The sequence below is a fragment of the Sinohyriopsis cumingii genome, chromosome 2, assembly GCF_028554795.1.
Source record: "Sinohyriopsis cumingii isolate HCF-2022 chromosome 2, ASM2855479v2, whole genome shotgun sequence".
NCBI lineage: Eukaryota > Metazoa > Mollusca > Bivalvia > Unionida > Unionidae > Sinohyriopsis > Sinohyriopsis cumingii.
The window spans coordinates 25,920,075-25,942,101 of record NC_142962.1 but is presented as its reverse complement, the minus strand read 5'-3'; the positions used below and the strand labels follow the sequence as shown (position 1 = coordinate 25,942,101).

General features: G+C 34.3%; 1 protein-coding gene across 3 annotated transcripts in view; it reads left to right on the top strand.

Moving 5' to 3' along the window:
- The first annotated feature begins 2,207 nt into the window (after nucleotides 1-2,207).
- The window catches only part of LOC149804499 (poly [ADP-ribose] polymerase tankyrase-like), a 201,083-nt gene continuing 181,263 nt past the window's right edge, over nucleotides 2,208-22,027 (top strand). For all 3 annotated transcript variants that reach the window (XR_016416027.1, XM_089940712.1, XM_089940711.1), the window contains exons 1-3: nucleotides 2,208-2,339; nucleotides 8,636-8,683; nucleotides 17,543-17,612. Coding sequence is in view for 2 of the 3 variants with exons in the window: in XM_089940712.1 (XP_089796838.1) it covers nucleotides 17,553-17,612 (60 nt within the window). In the remaining variant the exon portion in view is untranslated. The remainder of the gene's footprint in view (nucleotides 2,340-8,635; nucleotides 8,684-17,542; nucleotides 17,613-22,027) is intronic.

The following is a 22,027-nucleotide window of genomic DNA, read 5'->3' as shown; positions in this document are numbered from 1 at the left end:
TAATTAATTGTTTTCAGTCACTGTAATAATCATCGACAGTTTCATAAATGAGAGAATGATAAACATTATGATCCATAACACCGCTTGTAAACAATCTTCGGCAAATATCAGATATTTCATTGATAATTTCTGGATAATTATTTCCTGTGAGTTTTCGTCCGATCAGAATTTCTACTCGTTCAACGTCGGCAAGAACACAGTCAGGACAAGTAATAAGACCACTTCCTTGAGTATAAAAACCACTTCCAGTAGCGCCGGGAGACGTGTCAGTTCATAAAATTTTTCTTCAGAAGTACATGGGTTTAATAATGAACCAAGAACATCTTTTTCTTTGACAGGATTTTTTAGTTAATAATGATTCAAGTATATCTTCTTCTTTTTGTCTTTTTACATCACGGAAAGATTCACGATAATCACGGTCATCCTTGAAAGGTCTATTTCTAAGTATAAAATGTATATCTTTAATCCAATCATCTTCATTGTGCCAAGATTCAAGAAATTTACGTTTTGCATATTTTGCTGTTTCATCATATCCCCTTGCGGCAATATTTACTGCATCATTATAAAAAATTTTTGGATTAGTTCAATACCTTTAGTTGTAAATCTATTTTTAATATTAATTAGTTCTGGAGGTTATTTAGGAGATTGTGATTTTTGTTTTTTTGTAGTTCTATTTTTTGCTGCAGTGGAGGAAGTTGATATGAAGGTTCTTGCTTAGGAGGTTGCGGTGAGGGAAGGTTTTTGTTGAGAAATTTGTTCCATTGTCTTATCATGAACTCTTTTTATTTCGTTAACAAAACTTCTATATTTTATATCATTATCTCTGGCTTGTCCTTTGTCGTAATACATACGATATACACACTTAACGAAATTATCATCATTTGCAGTAGCATAATTAGGTTTTACAATTTTAGTCTTTTCAAAAATAGCTTCAAATGTCTCCGCAGGCAAATCTTTTTGTTTAATATTTTTTAAGCTGTTCAATAAAATTTTCTCTAAACTTTTTATTAAATTCAACATTTTTATTTTCTACTTTAGGTTTGGGTGCAAGATCTTTTTTTTTATTATTTCACTAATACCTTTAAGTATTTCTTCATCTACGTGGGAGGTTGGGCAGTAGCTATTTCAGTTGTAAGATCTCGTAAAATCTTTTTTGTTTTCTTAGTTTTTTTGTGCTATTTTTCTAGTATCCATATCAGTTTGTTTTAACGTTGGAAGAAGACCTTCAGTAGCTTCTTCAACTCTTTCAGTAACTTTTGTAACAGGTTTAAATAATTGTTCTGTACCTTCTGCATATTCAACCTGTGATTCTTGACGTTCTTGTGGTTTTTATTTGAGAGCGTCATGAACATGAAGATATCTTCTGATTGCTTCTAATATTTCTCGAGCTAATCTACTAGTGTAAGATTCCATTATTGATATAATGATGATTTAATTACTCACACATTTATAGCAGCAGAGGAGGTGCGACCTCAATGAAACGTCCGACAGGTAAACGAACTCACAAATACATTTTGAAAACACAAACGACAAAAAAATAAAGTAACAAAAAAAAAAAAAAAAAAAAACAAGAAAAAAAAAACTAACTTACCCAATTAGAGAAACTTTCGGTAAGTTAGAGGCTTTGTTGCGACGTTATCGGCCTATGTTGCATTTTTGTTGTTGTTTTTTTGTTTTGGTGGGAAGCTTTATTTTTTTCAAAAATGACGTTCTAGCAAAAGGTCTGTTCATCTCCTCTGCTGCTTATTATTATTACTATTATTATTAAAATTCCAGAGGGCCATTTGCATTTCAGAAAGACTTTCAAACTATTTTTTTTTGCAGCAAATTATTCAAGATATGCATGAAATTTTGTTAAAAACCGATTTCTTTAAGTTCTGTAACTTGGTCCCTACACTTATTCAAAAGCTGTTCTGAAGAAACAGGAATCGTTTGTTCGAGAAGTCAATTACAAGCAATCAGTAAAGTTTAAATTGTCACGTGACCAATGTTGTCGGCTGTTACAGTTATTACGTTTAAGTATCTGCTATATTTATAATAGTAATGAAATAATTATTATAAATTTAATATATGATCTATTCAAATTAAAATGACGTTAAATAAAGTTAAAATTAATTTTATGGTTTGTGATATATAGTTTATGGGAAATATACACTTAAGAAAGCAGAAAAGTTGAATAATATTTTTTCTACTGTTAGATGTAACAGCTTTCAATATGGCGATAATGTGGTGCAGGGTACCGGCGTTAACTCTGTTTTAATTCAAAGATTGTTTGATTAGTTAACAATCGCTGGTTTTAGTCACTAGTGCAATCAGTAGATAAATAGCGTACTGTCAAGGTGAGCGTACGTGGAAGTATGCAAATCAATTCTAAAAAGATGGCACATCATTTGAGTTCTGTTTTGCGCGTGGGTCCTTTCCCCCCACCCCTCTCACATGTATAGTGATAATACTTATTCTATTTATCAAGGTTGGACACATTGTAGTTTCTGTACTTGGAATAGTGAAATAACATGCATTTTAATTTTAGTATATGAATAATTCTGTACCAGACGTGGAAATTCTCGAGACCAATAAACGCCCATCTCCTCATCCTGCTGTCTGCAAACATGTTTAACCAGTAATAGTTTTTAGATTATAAATGTTATTGGTGATTCAGATTTGTTTATGAACTACCATCAGATTTGTTTATGAACTACCTTCAACAGGCCCATCTGCTTGAAAAATAAGCAGACGACTTTAGGATACACAGGCACTTCTGTCAGTATGTCTCTGCTTTTTCTTCTCACAACAGTGACCAACATTGTCGGGCTGTATTCCATACTGAAGTTTTATGCTGTGTTTACCTCCCAATCAGTTCTGACTTATCAGATGTTCATTAGTATGCGGATGGAAACTAAAACCACTCTTTTGACCTATGGCATTAAATCATTCAGAACACTCACATTTTATTAATAATCTCTGTCAGAACAGAACACCTATGTATATATCTATTAATGACTTTATTTTTTAAATTGCTGATGCATGTATGGCGAGCAGCATCACCCTAAGGCAAGAATAACCACTTGAAACCTTCTAGCGAGGAGTATATCACATGGTAGTCTTACAATGTAAGACATATTACCCAGTATGTTTGTTCTGGGGGTGATGGGTCTTACAGCTTACCAAACGGTGCTGTGAGGCATGTTTTGATGTCAACTAACAGTGTAATGAAAGTAAAATTTTCAGGAATATCACACACAACTGGCAACCAATAACGACACTTTTCTACAAAGTAAAGTTGTAATTTTTTTGCCAGACTTTAGTTACCCTGATGTCTTTTCTCTAATAAATTTAAATTCTCATAAAATAAATGGACCTCTTTTCAAGTTTTGTTGGCCTACATTTCAGTTTTCTGGAAAGCGATTAAAGCCAATGATGCCAAACCGGGTTAAGTTGAAATATTATTCTTTCACAAAATGAATAACAAATATATTATGCCTATTGGAACTGTAAGCAACGTTTTGTTTCATTCAGAAAACATATCCACCACATGAACCTTCTTAAAACATACTTCGGCATATCTCGACAACCATCGCATTGCAACAAATTCAAATGTATGTCAACAAAACATGAAAATGCATTAGTGTCGTATTTTCATTCCGCCAGGATAAAGATGGCACAGTAAGTATATTAATTTTACATAAATTAGTGGAAGAGTGTCGATATTGGCAGCTAAGTGTGTGAGATATTCCTGAAACTTTGACTACTCATTCCAGTGTCAACCAACATTGGAACAGGTTTTACAAGGCCGTTATATGGAGAGTAAGACATAGCACTAAAACATAAACATGTACTTGGTCTTACATTGTAGGACTAATCACATGGAACTGACTAATGCTTGGGTCCAAACTGCAGTTAGGTCTAGATGTCATGGAACAGTTTTGAGAGACAGACAGACATGTTGTGAATTTGAGATTGAGAGAACAATAAATTTAAAAACAATATAAAAACTGTAATGAGGTGTAAAGATATGCTAAATAATACTACATATCATACATACATAAATACATACATGCGTACATACTTTCATACTGTTTGTTATTATTATTGTTATTAATAGAATTAGTTTTGATTTTTTTTTAAAGTTATTTATCATTCTTGAATTTCTGACACGGCCTGACAATGTTGGTTTCCACTGTCAGAATAAAAAAAAAAACAGACCTATTGTTGGTCTATTCTGTTAGTAAATGAAAAAAAAAAGGGGAAGCTATACCAGTGTGTTCATTAATTTTACAAGTACTGGAGTTTTCCACAAAAATAGGTTCTTTAAATATATATATTTTGACTTTAAAAACGTTTATTGATTAACTAAATATCGGCCTAAAGACACCACAGTATACCATCCTCTACTCCCAGTTTACACAGGGTAGCTAAGTCTCACAGTTCAAAATTGGACCCTATGATGAATACATGCACATTTTCTTATATAATTTGCACATTTAGTCAGTTATAACATACACCATTGTAAAAAAAACATTCCAAAAACTTTCCCCAGCTTACAATTTAAAATATCTTGATAATTTTTTAATGGAAACTTTGTCCATATTAACACTGTCTGGAGGGCACTTCAATCAGCTTTGGAATGAATGAAACTCGATTATGATAACTTAAGTGCTGTCTCCTATTTAAAAGACATAAAGGTTGTAATCAATATATATATAAGTGTACAATATAGTAATTGAACAGATTATTTGAAAAAAATATGAATTTTATTCTTCTTCCAAAATGCTCATAAAAGAAATTAAATTTAATTTTGGTTATAATATTTTTATTTTTGTTTATTTTGGGCATTTAGTTTTGACATAAACAGTGCCCAGATAGTTGAATCACTCGAAAGTACACAGGAAGTGCTGACCTCCAAACGGTATTAAAATAGACAAGACACAAAGCAGTGGCCAAACTTTGTGTAAAAGTATTCTGAATCTGGAAAGTAAATTGAGACTGGAATTTGAAAACATTTGTAATTAAGGTAAAATGTTTAAGTTGAAAACTTTATTTTCAGTGACATATATGATACATTCATGCCAGCCATTACGCTTTTGGCATAATCATTACGCTTTTTTCCACTAAATTACGCCTTGTGCGTATATGTATTTGGATTACACATTTTCGTTATATCCCCCTCCCAAATTTGTGTTCTTTTCTCATTTTTATTAACATCCCATTAATCCCACAGACTGTATTCTAGAAAATACGGCTTCTTTGTAACAACGACATAAGAGGACGCTTGTCTGTAGACTTACATGCACTTTCCTATCAGTATTATGTGATATCAAGAGGCTGCAGTTTGCAAGTTAAACCTCCTGGAATAACAGCATTGTTGCTGCTAGCAGCATTTCCCACTGCTTACACTGTTGGAGCTTAGTGTGCCGTGATTGCTTTAAAATCCAATAGCAACATTTGGATCTAATTTAATAAGAAATTTGAAGAAAATTAATGAAACCTTGTGATTTCAGTATAATATCTAGATTGATTTGTTTAGCAGAGAGTTGTGCATTGTGATCTATCTCTTAGCACTCATGATCGGTTCATATGAGATTGGTATGGTTTGCGAAGGGTATATGCATGGGAATGGTATACTAAATATTTGTTACCTGATTAGTGATTTCTGCATACATGTATGCATGGTATATGTGTGAAAATGAAGTAGATAGTTTAGCGTGACTAGTTACAATGGTTCATGCCTATGTCTTGCTGTTTAAGGACAAGATCAGTGATAACCAGTTTTACTGCATGCAAACAGATGTCGTCTTTAGAAATGGGTGATGAGCATGTTTGCCTTTTTAATGGAAAATCTCCCAACATTAAATAGAATAAATTAAGTGATACTTTCCAACTGAAATTGTTTAAAGTGGCTTCCTTCTCTTCAACTGGAGCAAATACAAGAAACTTTTGGACAGAATTTAGAGTGGTATTATGTCAGCAGAATAGGCATCATGGCTTGTATTCCTTCAGTGTAAGGCACTTCTGCGGATATTTGTTTTTTTGGTTGCTGTATTGCTGCCTAAACAACAGTGCTGTGTAGCATGTTCTGAGTTGGTTAATATCAAATTAGAAGTAAAATTTTCAGGAATATCGCACTCATTTGGCAGCCCATAACAACACTTTCCCACAAATTAAAGTCATATTGTTTTAGTAGGGCTTTACTTATTCTAAAGACTTTTTTTCTAATAAATTCAAATTTTCAGTCAAGCAGTGGATGTATTTTCATGTTCGATGACGCACATTTCATTTGGCAGGAATGCAATAGAAGCCAGGAATGCCAAAATTGGTTAAAGGGATGATGAGTATCTTGAACAAAACGAAGCTACCTAAACACTTTCAGGGCCTGAAAGTAGCAGTGATCTGAGGTCTGGGACCTGTCGTTTTCCCAGTTGGACCCAAGAGATAAATTCACCAAAAGTCTGTTGAACCTCCCACTTTTAACAGAACATGGACACTGAAAGTATTCCTCTGCAGTCTCAGAATTTTTTCTTAAGCAAAGTGTAAAATGTCAACAAACATATGTGCATAATTACATACAAGCAATGTTACTCAAAGCTTAGGAATGCTTTGCTGTTTATAAGATAGTTAGACTGGCACAATGTGTGTAGAAAAGTGTGTGAACCAATACTATTTTTCCTCTAAATTCAAGTACCCTTCCACATCAGTATCAAAGTCACAAGTCTATTTACCGCTAATGGCTGGCTTAAAAACCTGGTCACGCATATTGTATGACTGGTACCTGTACTGTAAGGTTGAATTAGCCACTGACTTCAACACTACAATGCAAACTGACATGCAATACTTTGTTCTGCACCAGCGAACATAATGGAAAATCAGTACGAATCATGAGGTTATTATTTTAAGTTTGGTTTTTCATACTTTGGCAAATCCAAAAAGCTGCAGGAATCCAAAAGTATAGAAAATGGAAGCCCCCACAAAACTGAATAAGGCAAACAATGATGCAAATTATGATGAACACCGTGTTTGCAAATTTAAAGACAGTGACAAAAAAACACACAAATATCAGGGAAGGCATTTTACATTTTGGGACTACTTGGCTTGGTACCGGTAACTTAATTTGTCAAAGTAAAAAATTGTGTCTCTAACTTGACAATGCAGTGCAAATTTATCAAAATGTCAACTCTGGCTAGATACACATGAAGTGATTCTTATTTTTGATGTCATTAGATGTTGGCTAGATTTAGGAGGAAATGGTAGGTCTTGTTTTGTTAAAATCCAATGATTGCAAACACTTAAAACGTTATTTAAATATCAGAAAAGATGTTAATTTGATTTGAGCAATTTTTAATTCCATCAGAAAACTTAACATGAGCATATTGCAATCATCTCGTTCTTTACATCGGGCTTGCTGTTGAGTCTATAATGCTAAATGTGCTGTAGTTTTTCACTAGGTTTTGCACACAGGCACCCAAGGGTACTGTGTATGTAAAAAAAATCTAATTTGATGACTGTATTAATGCTGAAACTTGTCTTTTGGTTCCTGTGGTTGTACTTTGGGAAGTTTGATGAACTTGTTATCTCATAGCTGAAAGTAAAATCTCTGATCCAACTCAGCAAAGTGCTCATTAATTCACATCAGAGTAAACTCAAGGTTGTTGTCATTAGTTTTTTACTCCTTGCATTTATAGGAAAGTATTGTATTGCTATTGTTCCTCAAGAAAAAGATTGCTGGGTCTTGTCTAAGTGATGCAATTCAGAAAGTGGTTATTTGAGAATGGATGAATTTTGGTACAGAGACCATCATTTTTCATTGGTGTTACAAAAAAGGGTCATAAAATTAGTTACAAATTGGTTTTGTGAATGGAATGCAGCTTTAGAAGGAATGATGGCATAAGTTTGTACCATTTATGTTAGAATCATGATGTGTAGATTCATTGGTTGGAATGGTCCTCTATATTGTAGCATCTCACAGTATGTTTAGGATCCTTGAAATGCTCAAATTTTATGGTGAAATGGGGAGAAAGAATAGTGAGAAGTCAAAATTCATAACGTGCACAACATGCACATAAAGGAGTCAGTTTAGTAAGCCTTCAAGAGAAAAGATATAGAATATATACATAATAAATTGCACAAGTTTGATTCAGCACATTAACTGAATTCCATACAAATATTTTGGCTTCAAAAATAGGTTACTAAAGAAATGGTGTCATAAATAAAAAAAGAACTAAAACTTTTCTTGCTGTAAATGGCAATGGGCTTATAAACCTTCTAATCATAACAATTTGCTTCTAATCAGGCTACAAATGCATTAAATTTCACTCTTTTTTCTCTAGCTTTATGTCAGAATATTTGGTGGGAATCTAATCATGTGGAATGTAATTGCAGACATAAATGACCATTGACTATTTTACGTTGCACTTTGAACACGAAAGCTTTTAACGGCTTAATGGAGATTGAATTTGATTTTAGAAGAGTTGATTTAGCTTTCTCAGGTTATTTGGGTGGAAATGAGAATGGTTGCAGTGATTGTTTCATCCGATTTACCCTGTAATATGGATCCATATATTAATTCTTGGTAGTACCCAGTACTGTTAGACAGTTGCATTGTTTTCCAGTTTAAAAGATTTTCCTTTTTCTGCATTTTCAGGACTCCTGCAGCAATCATTTGATTCTCCAAGGAGAGAACTCCAGGCAGGTAAATACATGTTTTTTTTAAAACATTAGATATTGAAACTTATCTTTCTTTTAAACAGTAAAACATTAATGGTTAGATTTGTCAAATTATAGGAAGAGGAAGACACAATGATTTAAGCTGAAAATACTGCATTTTCTCCAGTTGACTTCATACATTTCTGCTTTTAGTTTTTTTTATTCAGAAAATCTTGTACTGGGAGTAGTAGACTATAATGAGGTTTCTCTGCCAAAACCCTATTTTGCATTGGACGAAAGCATGATTACACCCTTCCAGGGCCTCCATGTTAGTATATACAAATACAGAAACAACTTTGTCGAGGCAATAAACTCTATTTCATTACTGATTACCTGTCAAGGACCGATCTTTAAATCATCATAGTCGTCATATAAAATAGGGTTTGGCTTGGAAATGCTCATTATAGTCTACTACTGTGGGTTTTACTTGAAATTTATATATATTTCACACAAATTCCAATCTGCTATTAATAACTTGCTGGAGTTTTCCACATGTTGCATGTCTGGCAGCTATTAATGCTCTATTAATATAACTCGCTGGGATTTTACAAAATAAATGATAATTTATACACACGCTTCAGTGATGGTCTCGAATAAATTTGACATCATTTGTGAATGCCTGATTCACAATGGAGAGTCCTGGTGATCTTTTTACACAGTCAATTGTTGAGATTTTTATAATGTCGGCTTTTGCTATTATATAGCTTTCATCATCATGACAGAACAAGTACAGATTAACCTTACCACTAACGAGAGAACCATGTTCTAACATTTTGATGAAATTTCCATGTGAGACTATGGATTTATTGAGATAACACTTTCAATTCTTCCTTGATTGTGAATTTTGTGTATTTGTCTTGTGATATTGGATTATAAAGATTATCAGCAGCATCAGAATGTGAGTCTGTGACCCATCTAAGTTTACTAAAATAATCTGAATTTTCTGTGCGAACCAGAGACAGCTTTATCTTATTTCTGTTTTTAAGATACGTACTGTACTTTTCATTGTCAAGCATAATCGTCATTTGTTTACCTCAGAAACGAATTCTTTTCATCTTTAAAATGTTATCTTCCACAGTAATATCTTCCATTATATTTTAACATGTTATCTTCCACAGTAATATTTTCCATTATATTTTATATTTCACACAAATTTTTTATTATCCTTATTTTTTAAATGAAATCACCAGCGATTTTACATAAAAGTTACTGAGTATCGTTTTTCATATTTTGCAGTCTGTTGTCATATCTATGAGCAAATCGTCTTTGACTCACAGTTCCTGTATCAGATCTATCATGATTAACTTTTCACCTCTGACATAAGCTCGAAGTTTATTAAGAATTTTATTATAAGTCGCTTTTGATATTTCACATGAAGTATTTATGTTCTCATATTTTGGCTCGATCTTTTTATTTATTGTTAATAAAATAAAAAAACTATCCCCGAAACAATGAACAATAATGGGTTTGCGGTTCAGCTGGCTGTAGTAATTCCAGCTGTTGTTACTAATATCGGAATATAATTCGGTGCGCTTATTATTCTGCTGTAATATTTTCTGGCATGTCTGATACAGTAAAAGTTTTTTTTAATGATAGTACCTTCAGGATTTGATTAGCTCGTCTCTATCTTTGTTTTGGAAGCCTAATAAAATATGATTGAAGTCTATTATTTATTTTTTCCTCATAATGAAACTGGTTCTGTAATTATTTCAATAGCTGTAGTAAAAATGTTTTCGGCGGAAACTTTATTGATCAGAGCACTAAATTTTTTATTGACAGGATTGGCAAGAAACTCTCTCTACTTATCATACACTTCAGATGAGATATTGTCATATCTTATATCTGGTAAAACTGGGGATGAAAATGGAGGGTCAAAATGTGTTGATATTTCAGTAATATCATTAACTCCATCATGATAAATATCTTCTTTTTCATTGATATAACCAGCAACATAAGATAACTGACCCAGTTTAAATTTTTTTAGTATCAGATGTTGCCTCAGAATTGCATATTCTGCTCCAAAACTTAAAAGACCAGAATATCAGCTTCCCTTTTGGCAGGTAGGTTTAGGTACCCAGCAATCAGCTTTTTGATTTTTCTGTATTTGTTTTCTGTCAGTAACTTTCCAGCTTCTTTTGTATAGTTTTTTTATTGCAGTTTTTTTTAGAATTATTGTGTGTTTCATAATCTTCATCAATTCCACGTTTCACAGTTATAATATCGCCAAGCTCTTGATAAAGTATATATTGTTTGGCAACATCTTATAACTCAGTTCTAGACTCAGTTTAGTGCAGCATTAATGTGATTTACGTTATACTTTTCTTTATTGTCGGTGGGAGAGTCTGTCAAAACTAGATACTGTATGCTGCTGTTAGCAGGTTAGTGTCAGTACTGTTATCTGCTATTTCTAACAGCGTCTTTTTATCATAATAGTCCATACCAAGTACACAAAATACTAGACATTTAGCAATTGTGTCCTTGAGCTTACGATTTGTTATAAACTTGTGTTTCGTTGTTTCAGCTAGTTTGTCAAGCTCATCATGATCTTCTTAGTTGCACTTGCTCTGGTTTCTTACCACCATGAAATTTAGTTTTTACAAGGTTAGATTTATCATAGTCTTTATTTAGCTCGAGCAGTGTATTTATCAAATATTTTTCAACTTTTACTTGTCTTTACTCACAGTCGCTTACAAGACAGTATTTACTAATTATATCAAAGTCTCTGATAGTGAATTTCAGTTGAGGGCATCTCATTCCTGAAACCTAGCAAAAATGTTGCTGTTCTCAGTTAAACTGGGGGAACGTAAAGTTAATTTTTTCATTTGAGCAGTTATATTTATTGCTCTTGCCTCTTCCACATTTTGTAGGTCTAGGTCTAGCTGATCAACATCAGATATTTCGATCTATGTTTTCTTTTTGTTGTTGTTGTTATTGTTGTTGTAGGGTTTAACGCCATTTTTCAGCACACTATAGGCCATACATGGCGGCCAGTATTAATGGTGGAGGAAGAACCCGGGAAAACCCCATAAAAGAACCACCGACCCATGAGAAGCTACTGGCAAGCTTTCTCACATACCCACATTAGCCGAATCCAAGACTCGAACCCACACAGACAGAAGTGAGATGGCAGTGATCTGTAACGGAGAGCGCTTTAGACTATTCGGCCACTCAGGGCCCTGATCTATGTTTTCGGGTTTAGTATAAAATTATTAAACTCTTTTGCAGCCCTGATTGATGGAGGATCAGTAGACATAATAGATTACAATCACATTAAAATCACAGCATGGCTAGTACGCCAGACCTATACTAGGTCATCGAGTGTATATATCTGAAACATCGACATACCTGGGAAAGGACCTACTGCATTGAGAACAAAAATGCAGAAATACGATTACTTATTTCTGGATTTTCAGGTTCAAGTGTATATTGCCGAAAAGTAGTAGTAATACGATCCTGAGAAGTAGTAAAATCATAACCCAATCCCCTATACAGCTCAACCCATGTTATATTATCATTAGATCCTTCTAGTTTCCAATCATAAATGTATCCAATATAAGCATTTATTTAACACTGCATTTGAATCCAAAAGTTTGATATTTCTCCCTATGTGATCCACTCTAACCTGCTAGATATAGGGTTGTTAAAAGCAAATGTATAACTTGGATTATTATACGAATAATAACTATTAACAGGATCAACAAGATGTGGGATGTGACTGACACTATTTTTAGCTCGTTTCATACTACCACCAATTGCTTGTGATTTGGTAACACTATCTACTTACTGTTTATTGGTAAGATTACATATACATACAGGCAAATGCATGGAAGTTATCTTATTTTCAACCATATCGATCATACCTGTTACTGTACCACTGGATTTTTTTAAGAAAATTGGCATCTGCATAAGTAATTGCACTTGTAGATGCTGCACTTATTTCAATGTCAACATTAAATTTATTTGTAAGATCAAATCCGGCGACTGGATTATGAGTCATTATTTTATTCAAGCCCATGTTTAACATACCTGTAATTGTACCACCAGTTTGCTTAATGTAAGATATTTTTATGCACTTGCCAATTGCAAGTACTGTTCTTGACATAGTTTCATTCAGCAACGACAACTCAAGATCTGTTGCAACAAATATGCTGTGGTTAAAGGATACTAAAGGTGGAAATACAGTTTCAAGCAAACTTGTTCGTTTTAATGCACTTGCTTCTGGAGCTGATGCTGGTGAGAGAGTAAATATAGTAAGAGGTTTTCTTATCACAAACTTTGTCAATTTTGGAATAGATGCATCAAATGCAGATGAAACAAGGACTTTGCTTATAGCAGCTTGTAATTTTCTTGAAATTACTCCACCAGCTGCTGATGCTGATGGAACTGCAATGTTAGCAGTAGTAAATCTTATTATTAATAATACTACTGTTACAAATCTAATATACAATGATGGTTATGCTAAACTAAGTGCGTTTACATATAATTCAAATCAAGTAACTATGATGCTGCCACTTAGCATAATATTCGGATTTTGCGAGACTATAATAAGGTTATTTCATAACACACACACACACGCACTTGACCGAGCTGATCAAAACAATTGTCTGATGCAAGCTGGTGGTGATGATGCTCAGTTGTAATTCCAAAATTGGTGTTGTAGATGCCACGTTTCGTTCCATTGATCGATAAATCAATAGAGCTTGAGACGATGCTAACAGCATTCACAAAAATGACACATTTTATGCAAAACAAAGTTTATCAAACTGCAGTTCCAAATTCAATCAATAACACATGGAGAATAACAACTGCACCCATTGAACAGTTGCCAAGGAATGTATTTATTGTATTTCACTGACAGAATAGATGTGAAAATCAACTTCAAAACAATTCTGTATTTGATATTCCAGATGTCAGACAAATATTTGTCAGAATAAATTCTAAGCAGTATCCAGAACAAGTGATAGAATGTAACTTTGTAGCTTTGTAGCTGACAGAGATGTATCTTGAGCGTACATGTATCTGATGGAAGCTATGCAAAAATATCAAGACGCTGAATGGATCTCAGATTTTTCAATAGAAGAATTTAGAACACTTTATCAGATATTTCACTTTGATGTATGCAAGGCTGCATATCTTGAGCTGAGATGCATCAGCTCCATTCGCAAATATCTTTCATTTGATGCCACTAAAACACTTGTGTGTTCATTAGTACTTTCAGGACTGGACTATTGTAACTCAATTCTGTCTGGTTCATCTCAATATCTACTCCAGAAACTTCAAAAAGTTCAAAACACAGCTGCTCGGATCATACTTAGAGTACCACGATCAGTGCACACCTCCCCCTGCTCTGTACCCTTCACTGGCTGTCCATTTGATCCAGAATCAAACACAAAATTTGTTTTCTGTGCTACGTTTCACTGACAGGTTCCAGTCCAGCATACCTATCTGACCTCACCCATGTGTACACACCAGCAAGATGCTTACGCTCCTCTTCTGACAATCGTATTCTCATTATTCCCACTATGAAAACAAAGTCATATGGTCAACGTTCTTTTGCATACCAGGGCCCAGCAACGTGGAATGAATTGCCCACTGAATTTAGACACAAAGACACAGTTCCCATTCAAGAGTGCTCTCAAAACTCACACATTTCGACTGCAAGAACAAACTTAAAGACCTAATAATGTTTCCTACCTTAAATATTCTCAGCATGTTTTTTTCTGTTTTCTAATTTCATGGTGTTTGTGTTTGTAATCCTATCATTTTATGTTTTTTTATCTTATAGGTGTTGTCTAATGTTGTAAAGTGCTTAGAGATTCTAAAGATTAGGTGCTATACAAAGTCCACATTATTATTATGATTATTATTATTATTATATTTGGAACACTTGCAGCCTATTATATATGGTACTTAGAAAAAGAGTGCCAGGATCTTTGGATTTGTTTTGTAGTAGGAATACAAACTTCTATGCTAATCATCATAAAATCGGCTCTTTTTGTGTCATGTACAGGTATATATACCTTAATTTTCAATATCACATGTACTCTTTATGATGGCAACTTTACTTAATTTCTTTATTGTTGAATGCGAGGCTACAGATAAGCCTGATTTTTGTTAAACTGGCTGACAAGAAATTAGTTAATACATCCAAATTTTGACAAAGAAAACAACATCAGAGGGACTAAAAGATTTGTGCAATGAGTAAAGAAATAGGATATTTTTCATGGGCTGCAAACAAGAAAACACAGGTCATTATACATGCATTGTTGGGATATATATATATATATATATATATATATATATATATATATATATATATATATATATGGGTAAAATATGCCTGAAAATCTCAAAGGATTTGCCATTTCTCTCTACAATGTGTCTGGACCACTCCAGTGGCCTAGTTGTTAGATCATCTGCCTCGGAAGTGGGAGGTTGTGGGTTCGAACCCCGGCCAAGTCATACCAAAGACTTACAAAAATGTTACTAACAGCTGCTTCGCTTGGCACTCAGCATTAAGAGGTTAGTGTTAGGACTGGTCAGCCTGGTGTCAGGATAATGTGACTGGGTGGGACATGATACTGCATACCTGCGGCTTGATGCCCCAGTGCTAGACATGACTATGAACTGCCACACTGCAGATATCGTAGCGATATGACTGAAAAATTGTTGAAAGCTACGTTAAAATCCTAATCACACACACACACACACTCTATGATGTGTCTCTGTGACATGCCTCATTTTCCCACAATTGCTGCTTTTTTCATATTCCAATGAGCTGTGGACAATCTGCCAAATGGCTAAGGGCTAGGCTTAAGTAAATAGGCACAGAGCCAGTGTGACTAGCAGTTAATCCATATCATAGTAATTATTTTGTGAACAGTACTGCTCATCCTAAGGCAACACTAGATGTACAGTAAAACTTCGAGTATTCATCAGGGTGCGGGACCGAGACCATGGCGGATGTATGAATAGATGGATAATAGAATATGCACATTAAAATATTATGCAATTGACTGGGTCATCAAAAAATCATAATATCTTTATATGTACATGTACCTGTTTTTAATATTTTGACATACATTGTTCCAGTATCATAAAGAAATTCAAAAGAAACAATAATTGTACAGTACATAATTACTTTGTTTTTCAAGTCTGTCAGTTTCTTTTGTTTCAATACTATTTGAGCCTTTTGGGAGGCATTGTTACGAATTTTACACAAAAGTAACACTTGCGTAGCATGTGCTTCTGCTTGTACCTCAAACCACTCAATGCAGTTTGACAGCATATTTATGGCTTCACTGTGGCTAATTATGTTTGTTGTTCCATCGGCAGCAGCTTTATCTTCTTTCTCTTCAGTTTCAGAGTCATCCAAGATTGTCACTTTTTGGACAGTTTTATCGTTGTCTAAAATTTCTCAACCTAAGTCCATTTTGTCCATATCCAGCCAATCATTTACTTCCCCCATCAAAATATTTTCAAAACCAGGAATATTCTAACACAACTGCAAAAATTCAGCTTCTTTTGGAATGGTTTCAGTATGAGTCTCAGTGTCAGCTGAATCTATTTATGGCCACAACTTATTCCAGCGACCTTGAAAATTGTGTCTTTTATAGTATAACTCTTCCAAAAGTCTTGCAAGCCCAATTAATTTTCTACCGAAGCAAGTTTCTGAATGAACGTTTTGCGATAACGACATTTCATACTCTCAATCACGCCTTGGTCCATTGGTTGAATGAGAGATGTCGTGTTCGCTGGCAGAAAGTGGCATGATATTTTGCCATCATCGCTCTTTAAATCACATGTCGGATGAGAAGGCGCATTGTCCATCAGTAGCATTGCATCTTGCGGTAAACCTTTTCATGCCAAATGTGATCTTACACTTGGTACACATATTTTATGAAATATATCTTGGCGCATCCACGCATTTTTTGTGAGAAATATTGAACGGGCAAATCATTTTAATTAATATTTTTAAGATCTTGCCAATTTTGATTTTCCTATAACATGTAAAGGGAATTTAAGACTACCACTGGCATTAGCACATACCATTATAGTGAAGTGATCTTTTTGCATCTTATATCCTTGTGCCACATGTTCAGTCATTGAGATCAATGTCTTCTGGGGAAATGCCTTTGAATTAGGCGTCTTGTCGCAGTTGTACATTTGCTCTCTAACCAGATTTCAGTTGACTATTTCCTTTTATAGTTTTTCAACATAAACGGAAATCACCTCGCTATCTGCACTCAGCTTCTTTCTTAATCGATAACTGTTGAATACTATGTCGAAATTTAAATTTATCCATCCATCCAATGCAAGCCTTGAATGAAGGATCTGTGCCATGTTTTTAAAATTAGGGTAGGTAGGTAGGTTTTATTTTCTTTATAAACATCAGCTGTATTATATTGATTAATATATATAATGTACTAAGCACTTCATGTACTGCTCTAAACCAGCTCAATTGCACAAATTTAATTGTTTTTGGTACATTTTTTTAGACATTTATTTTCATGATTTGTATGTATAATGTACTAAGCACTTCATGTACTTGGCTAAACAAGCTGAACTAGATGCACAAATCAAATTGTGGGAATTGTTTTTTTCAAGAATTTTTTTTTTATCAAGTCAGATGGGGAGGGGGAAGGGCTAGGGTCAGCAGTGAAAAACGGGGATGATCAACTGACCAGAAATATGTAATTTGTTTTGCCTAATTGCAGTGTACTTTATGGCTTCCCTTAACTGTGTGGTAGTTATAGCCCATGATATTTTGTAAGTTAAAACTGTTATCTTCATACATTTTTAACATTCATCTGAAATATGACGAAGAATATTGGTACTATTGTAGGTTATAAGAGATGGAGAAAGACGAGGAGAAAGATAGTGCCCAGAGTCCTAATCCTGGTACAAGCTCCAAGGTAAATTAAAACAAGTTGTCACTGTGTATTTGTGAGCCCCACATGACTTTTCTAAGTGTTCTTGATTCTTTTACAATAAAGCTGTCTTTAATTTTATACCATTTTCACAGAAGCATTTTCCACTAATAAGCCAACCCAGTACTTTTTGAAACATTGGCTTCTTGTAGGTTTATATTAAAGAAAATGATCTGTTTGTGTGTGTATGTGTGTGTGTGTTAGGGGTGAAACGATACACCTACACTGCATATCGATACTACTCACGATACATAACCTGTAATATGATAATGATGCATATGGATACACATATGAACTTGATGGTCTTTCTGTCTTTGGAAGGTGGGTGGTGCCCCTTGATGTATGTTGACATGCTGGTTGTATTTTCAGTATGCAGAGCAGACAGATAACAAAAATACTTTCGAACAGACTACCTATTACACCACTCCCTCGATAACTTGTGCCCTGATAACTCGCGAACCCGCTTATAATGCTGTGTCAGGTGTGGATCCCATTTTTTAAACCCAAAAATACCCCCAAAATTTATCCCTATTTGTTGAACTTGAAGTAAATCGCAATCAAAAGTGGTAATGGAAACTTTGATGTATCGCTCGTTTTATCATTGAAAACAGTAGATAGGACATGGAAATTTTAATTAACACTATGAAATATCAAATTTAAAAATAGCTCATACATTTTGCTTCATTTTCTTTCCAAATGACATTCCAAGTACACCGCAATTAATGATATTTAAGGAAATTTCGATCAATGAAAATGTCACGCTGAGTGGAGGCAGTACTTTAATAAATAAATACAAATTAAATAATTTTTTTATCAATTGAAATGTGTGTTCTAGTTCCATCTTTTAGTTCCTCGTCGTAAATGCAATGTGTCCTCTCGTAATTAAACGTAAAATGCATCAATCTACCGTAACAGCTATGTCCGCGAGCGTTTCTCTGAGAACCTAATTAAGTGCCGACCGTGTTTTGATAACAGAATTGCAGAAGTATTTGTTGTATTGTTACACTGAATTAAAAGCTGGCCTCCTTTGTATTATCATGTTAATTATGTATTTTGAATAAAAACAGTAGGTGGAATAAAATAAAAGTTAAAAGGTGCAAAAATCAGACTAACTTCAAATCTAGCAGCCTCAGTCATATGTCAGGTGAGCTGACTTCATTTGATCAATCGAACACTGTAATAAACGTTATTGTGTATGGAACAGAAACTAACTTAAATTAGCCAACTCTTTCATAACTGTGATCAAAGATAACAAGGCAGCCAAGCGAAATGAATACTTCTTAAAATATCGAACATGATTTCGCAGATACGGACCATTGTGGGCAAGCGAGGTTCAGATAATTCTTGAACTGGCATTAGAGATATCCTCGTGGATGATAAGAAATTTCATTATTACTTCCAATGAAATCACGACATTAACATTGTACTAATTGAACAATAAAAAATTGAGTTTCGACGTAGACATGTCATGAAATAAATGTTGTGTGTTTTTGAAAAAAAAGAATCTTGTTTGTTGGTGTATCAACAGTTAGTCTAGTTTCCAAATTATGGACTATCGTTTGGCAAGATACTACTAAACACCACTACGGGAATCAGACTCATCAAGAAAACAAAAAGCAGTGACGTAATACACAGATTTTTTGCGTACACGGGATGGTTATTCAAACCAGTGGGAACGATCTTTCAAATGTTGGATATTTTGAAAAAAAAATGTTATTTAAGCAGATTAACGAACAACTTCATTAGAAAAAGCGCATTATTAAAAATTATTATCGACGTGATTGTAAAATGAGGATTCAGTCATTAAACATACCAGTTCCCTAACACTGATTCCCCACCCACACGGTTTTCTCGATGTCAAAGCGATTCTTTTTCTTCAATTTTTGGAGGTCCCTTGGTAACTCGCGCCTCGCTTATAGTGTGGTCTATGTTTGTGGACCCCGTTGTGCGCGAGCTATCGATGGAGAGGTGTAGTTGTCAGTGAGCTTTATTCATTGTTTCAGCCATTTAATGCAGGCTCCATTTAACTCATGTTAGCTTCCAGAGCTCTACTGAAACCAAAATCTTTTAAAGATGTCACTTCTGTTTGTATAGGCATTATTCTGTTAATATTTCTGAGCATACTCTGTTCCTTAACCATGTATCAAGATTGTTCTGTCCTTTCCTCTGAAGAGGGATTTACATAGCTAGTGTTGTCAGCTTGAATAGGTTAGGAAACTGATCTTTTTGGCTTTTATTTACAATTTTCCAGAGCTCACAGATATTACCTTTTGGATAGATCTGTTCCAAAATAGGATTTTTCACAAAACTTACTTTCTTGAATCAGTAGTGACCTAGTGGTTAAAGCATCCGCCTCGTATGCAGGAAGTCGCAGGTTTGGACCCTGTCCTAGTCATACCAAGGACTTAACAAAATGGTAGTAACACATAACCTCGCTAGGTACTCAGTTAGTGTTAGGAATGGTCGGGCTGGTGTCAGAATAATGTTACTGGGTGGGACATAATGCTACATGTCTGCAGATGATGCCCCAGTGCTAGATATCAGTATAAGCTGCCACAATGCAGACATCTTACCGATATGACTGAAAAATTATTAAAGCTGTGTTAAAAATCCAAATCTCTCTCTCACGCATGCATGCACTCACACACTCTCTCTCTCCCTCTAGGCCAGATTTCTCATCTGTTCCATAATACTGTGTTAGGGTTTTTTGTCCATCAGTGCCATAGTCTGCTTGTGCAGACAGAGGTATTCAAATAAATATCTTCTCAATTTCATTTTTTTTCTTCCTTCATTTGTATTTGTTCAGATTATCTTAACCTGGATACGAATATATGGTTTTGTGGCATATGATCTGCAGGGCTAAATTGATTGATTAAAAAAGTGAAAATTACATTGTACTTTTAATTTGTCTTTATTTTAGTTAAGTTCAGTATTCTGCCCTTTCTACATTTAATTTCAAAATAACGCTGAAAGGGAGATTGACTGGCATGCCCTCTATTTTTGTCCATCCAAGATGTACATCTGACTCATATTTAACACCATTTTCAGGCTCAAAATGATTCACTGGTATCTTCATTAACACTTAACCAGCTTCATTAATTTGATATACTTCATATTATTGTTATCTTCACTTCCATAAAACAGTATTTGTCAAACAAAATCATTATGAACCATGTTGGGAATCAGACATTTTGGTTTTCTAGGTATCCCGTATTTTAAACATGCATTTGTAAAACTTCCTTTATGGAAGGTTCAAACTACACTATAATAATGCTTATTCATGGGCACCACATGCCAATCAAATTTAGTTTACTAACCATTCAAGTCATGCTTGAAGAACCCAGATATGTAAACAGTTGCTTACAAAAAAAAAACAGATTTTGTGTAAAGTACTTCATTATACATGTTTTACAGTATATGCTGAATATGCTGCTGAGTTAAGTTAATTAGCATAGAATGGGGGGGGGGGAGGCAGATTATGAACCATGTCACTTTGTGTTAATTTATGGACAGTGGGTATTCTCAATAATCTTTTTTATGTTTAGTAATAAAAATGAGTGCCTTTGACTGCAAATGCTGTTTCAGATGAATTCTGATTTTAATAAATAATAACACAAACTAATAATAATTATTCATGACTGCTGAAGACTAAAATAACTTGCATGCTGTATCATTTTTTTAATACATATTCTCCATTTCTTGTATCAGTATGTGTATTGTTACAGCAACAGTATTGATGCACCGATATATTGACGAATCAATGCTGCTATCAACAATAAAATTGATTTTTGATCCTCTATCTCTCTCTTTCCCTTTTCCATTGGTCAGTTTGTAACGTTTATTATCATTCATCAGTCCAGAGACATCATCCTGTGACACAGGTGAAAATCTGCTATGCTCATTTATTTGTGGAGTTTTGCTCGTATCATGCTATGATGGTCCAGAGAGAGAGATCGACTATGCAAAACTGATGTGATGACAGAGAGTTGGAGGTGGGTTGGGAAAAATTACCATAAATGCATTTTTGTTATTCCCAATCTCTTCGTTTTTTGGTTGGTCGATTAATCTGCTGCCTGACAAACAACACAATGAAAAACAAGGGGGGGGGAGAGAGAAACCTTTGGATATTTAAATTTTTCGAATTTTACAGGTTTAAGAGAAAGAAAAAATAAACAAGCATTAAATAGATTACAGGATGTGTGAGCCTCCTTACCAAGAAATTACTGTATAATCATGACAATCTAAAGAAACTGATAGATTCTGGGGTCTAAAGATCAGAGATCACAGTCACAGTAAGCCTAATAGGATAATATTGGCTTGTGCATATTTAGTTTAGTTAAAGACTGCATACCTTGTCCAGTGGTTGAGGTCACTGTTGGTGAATAATGTACAGTGAACCA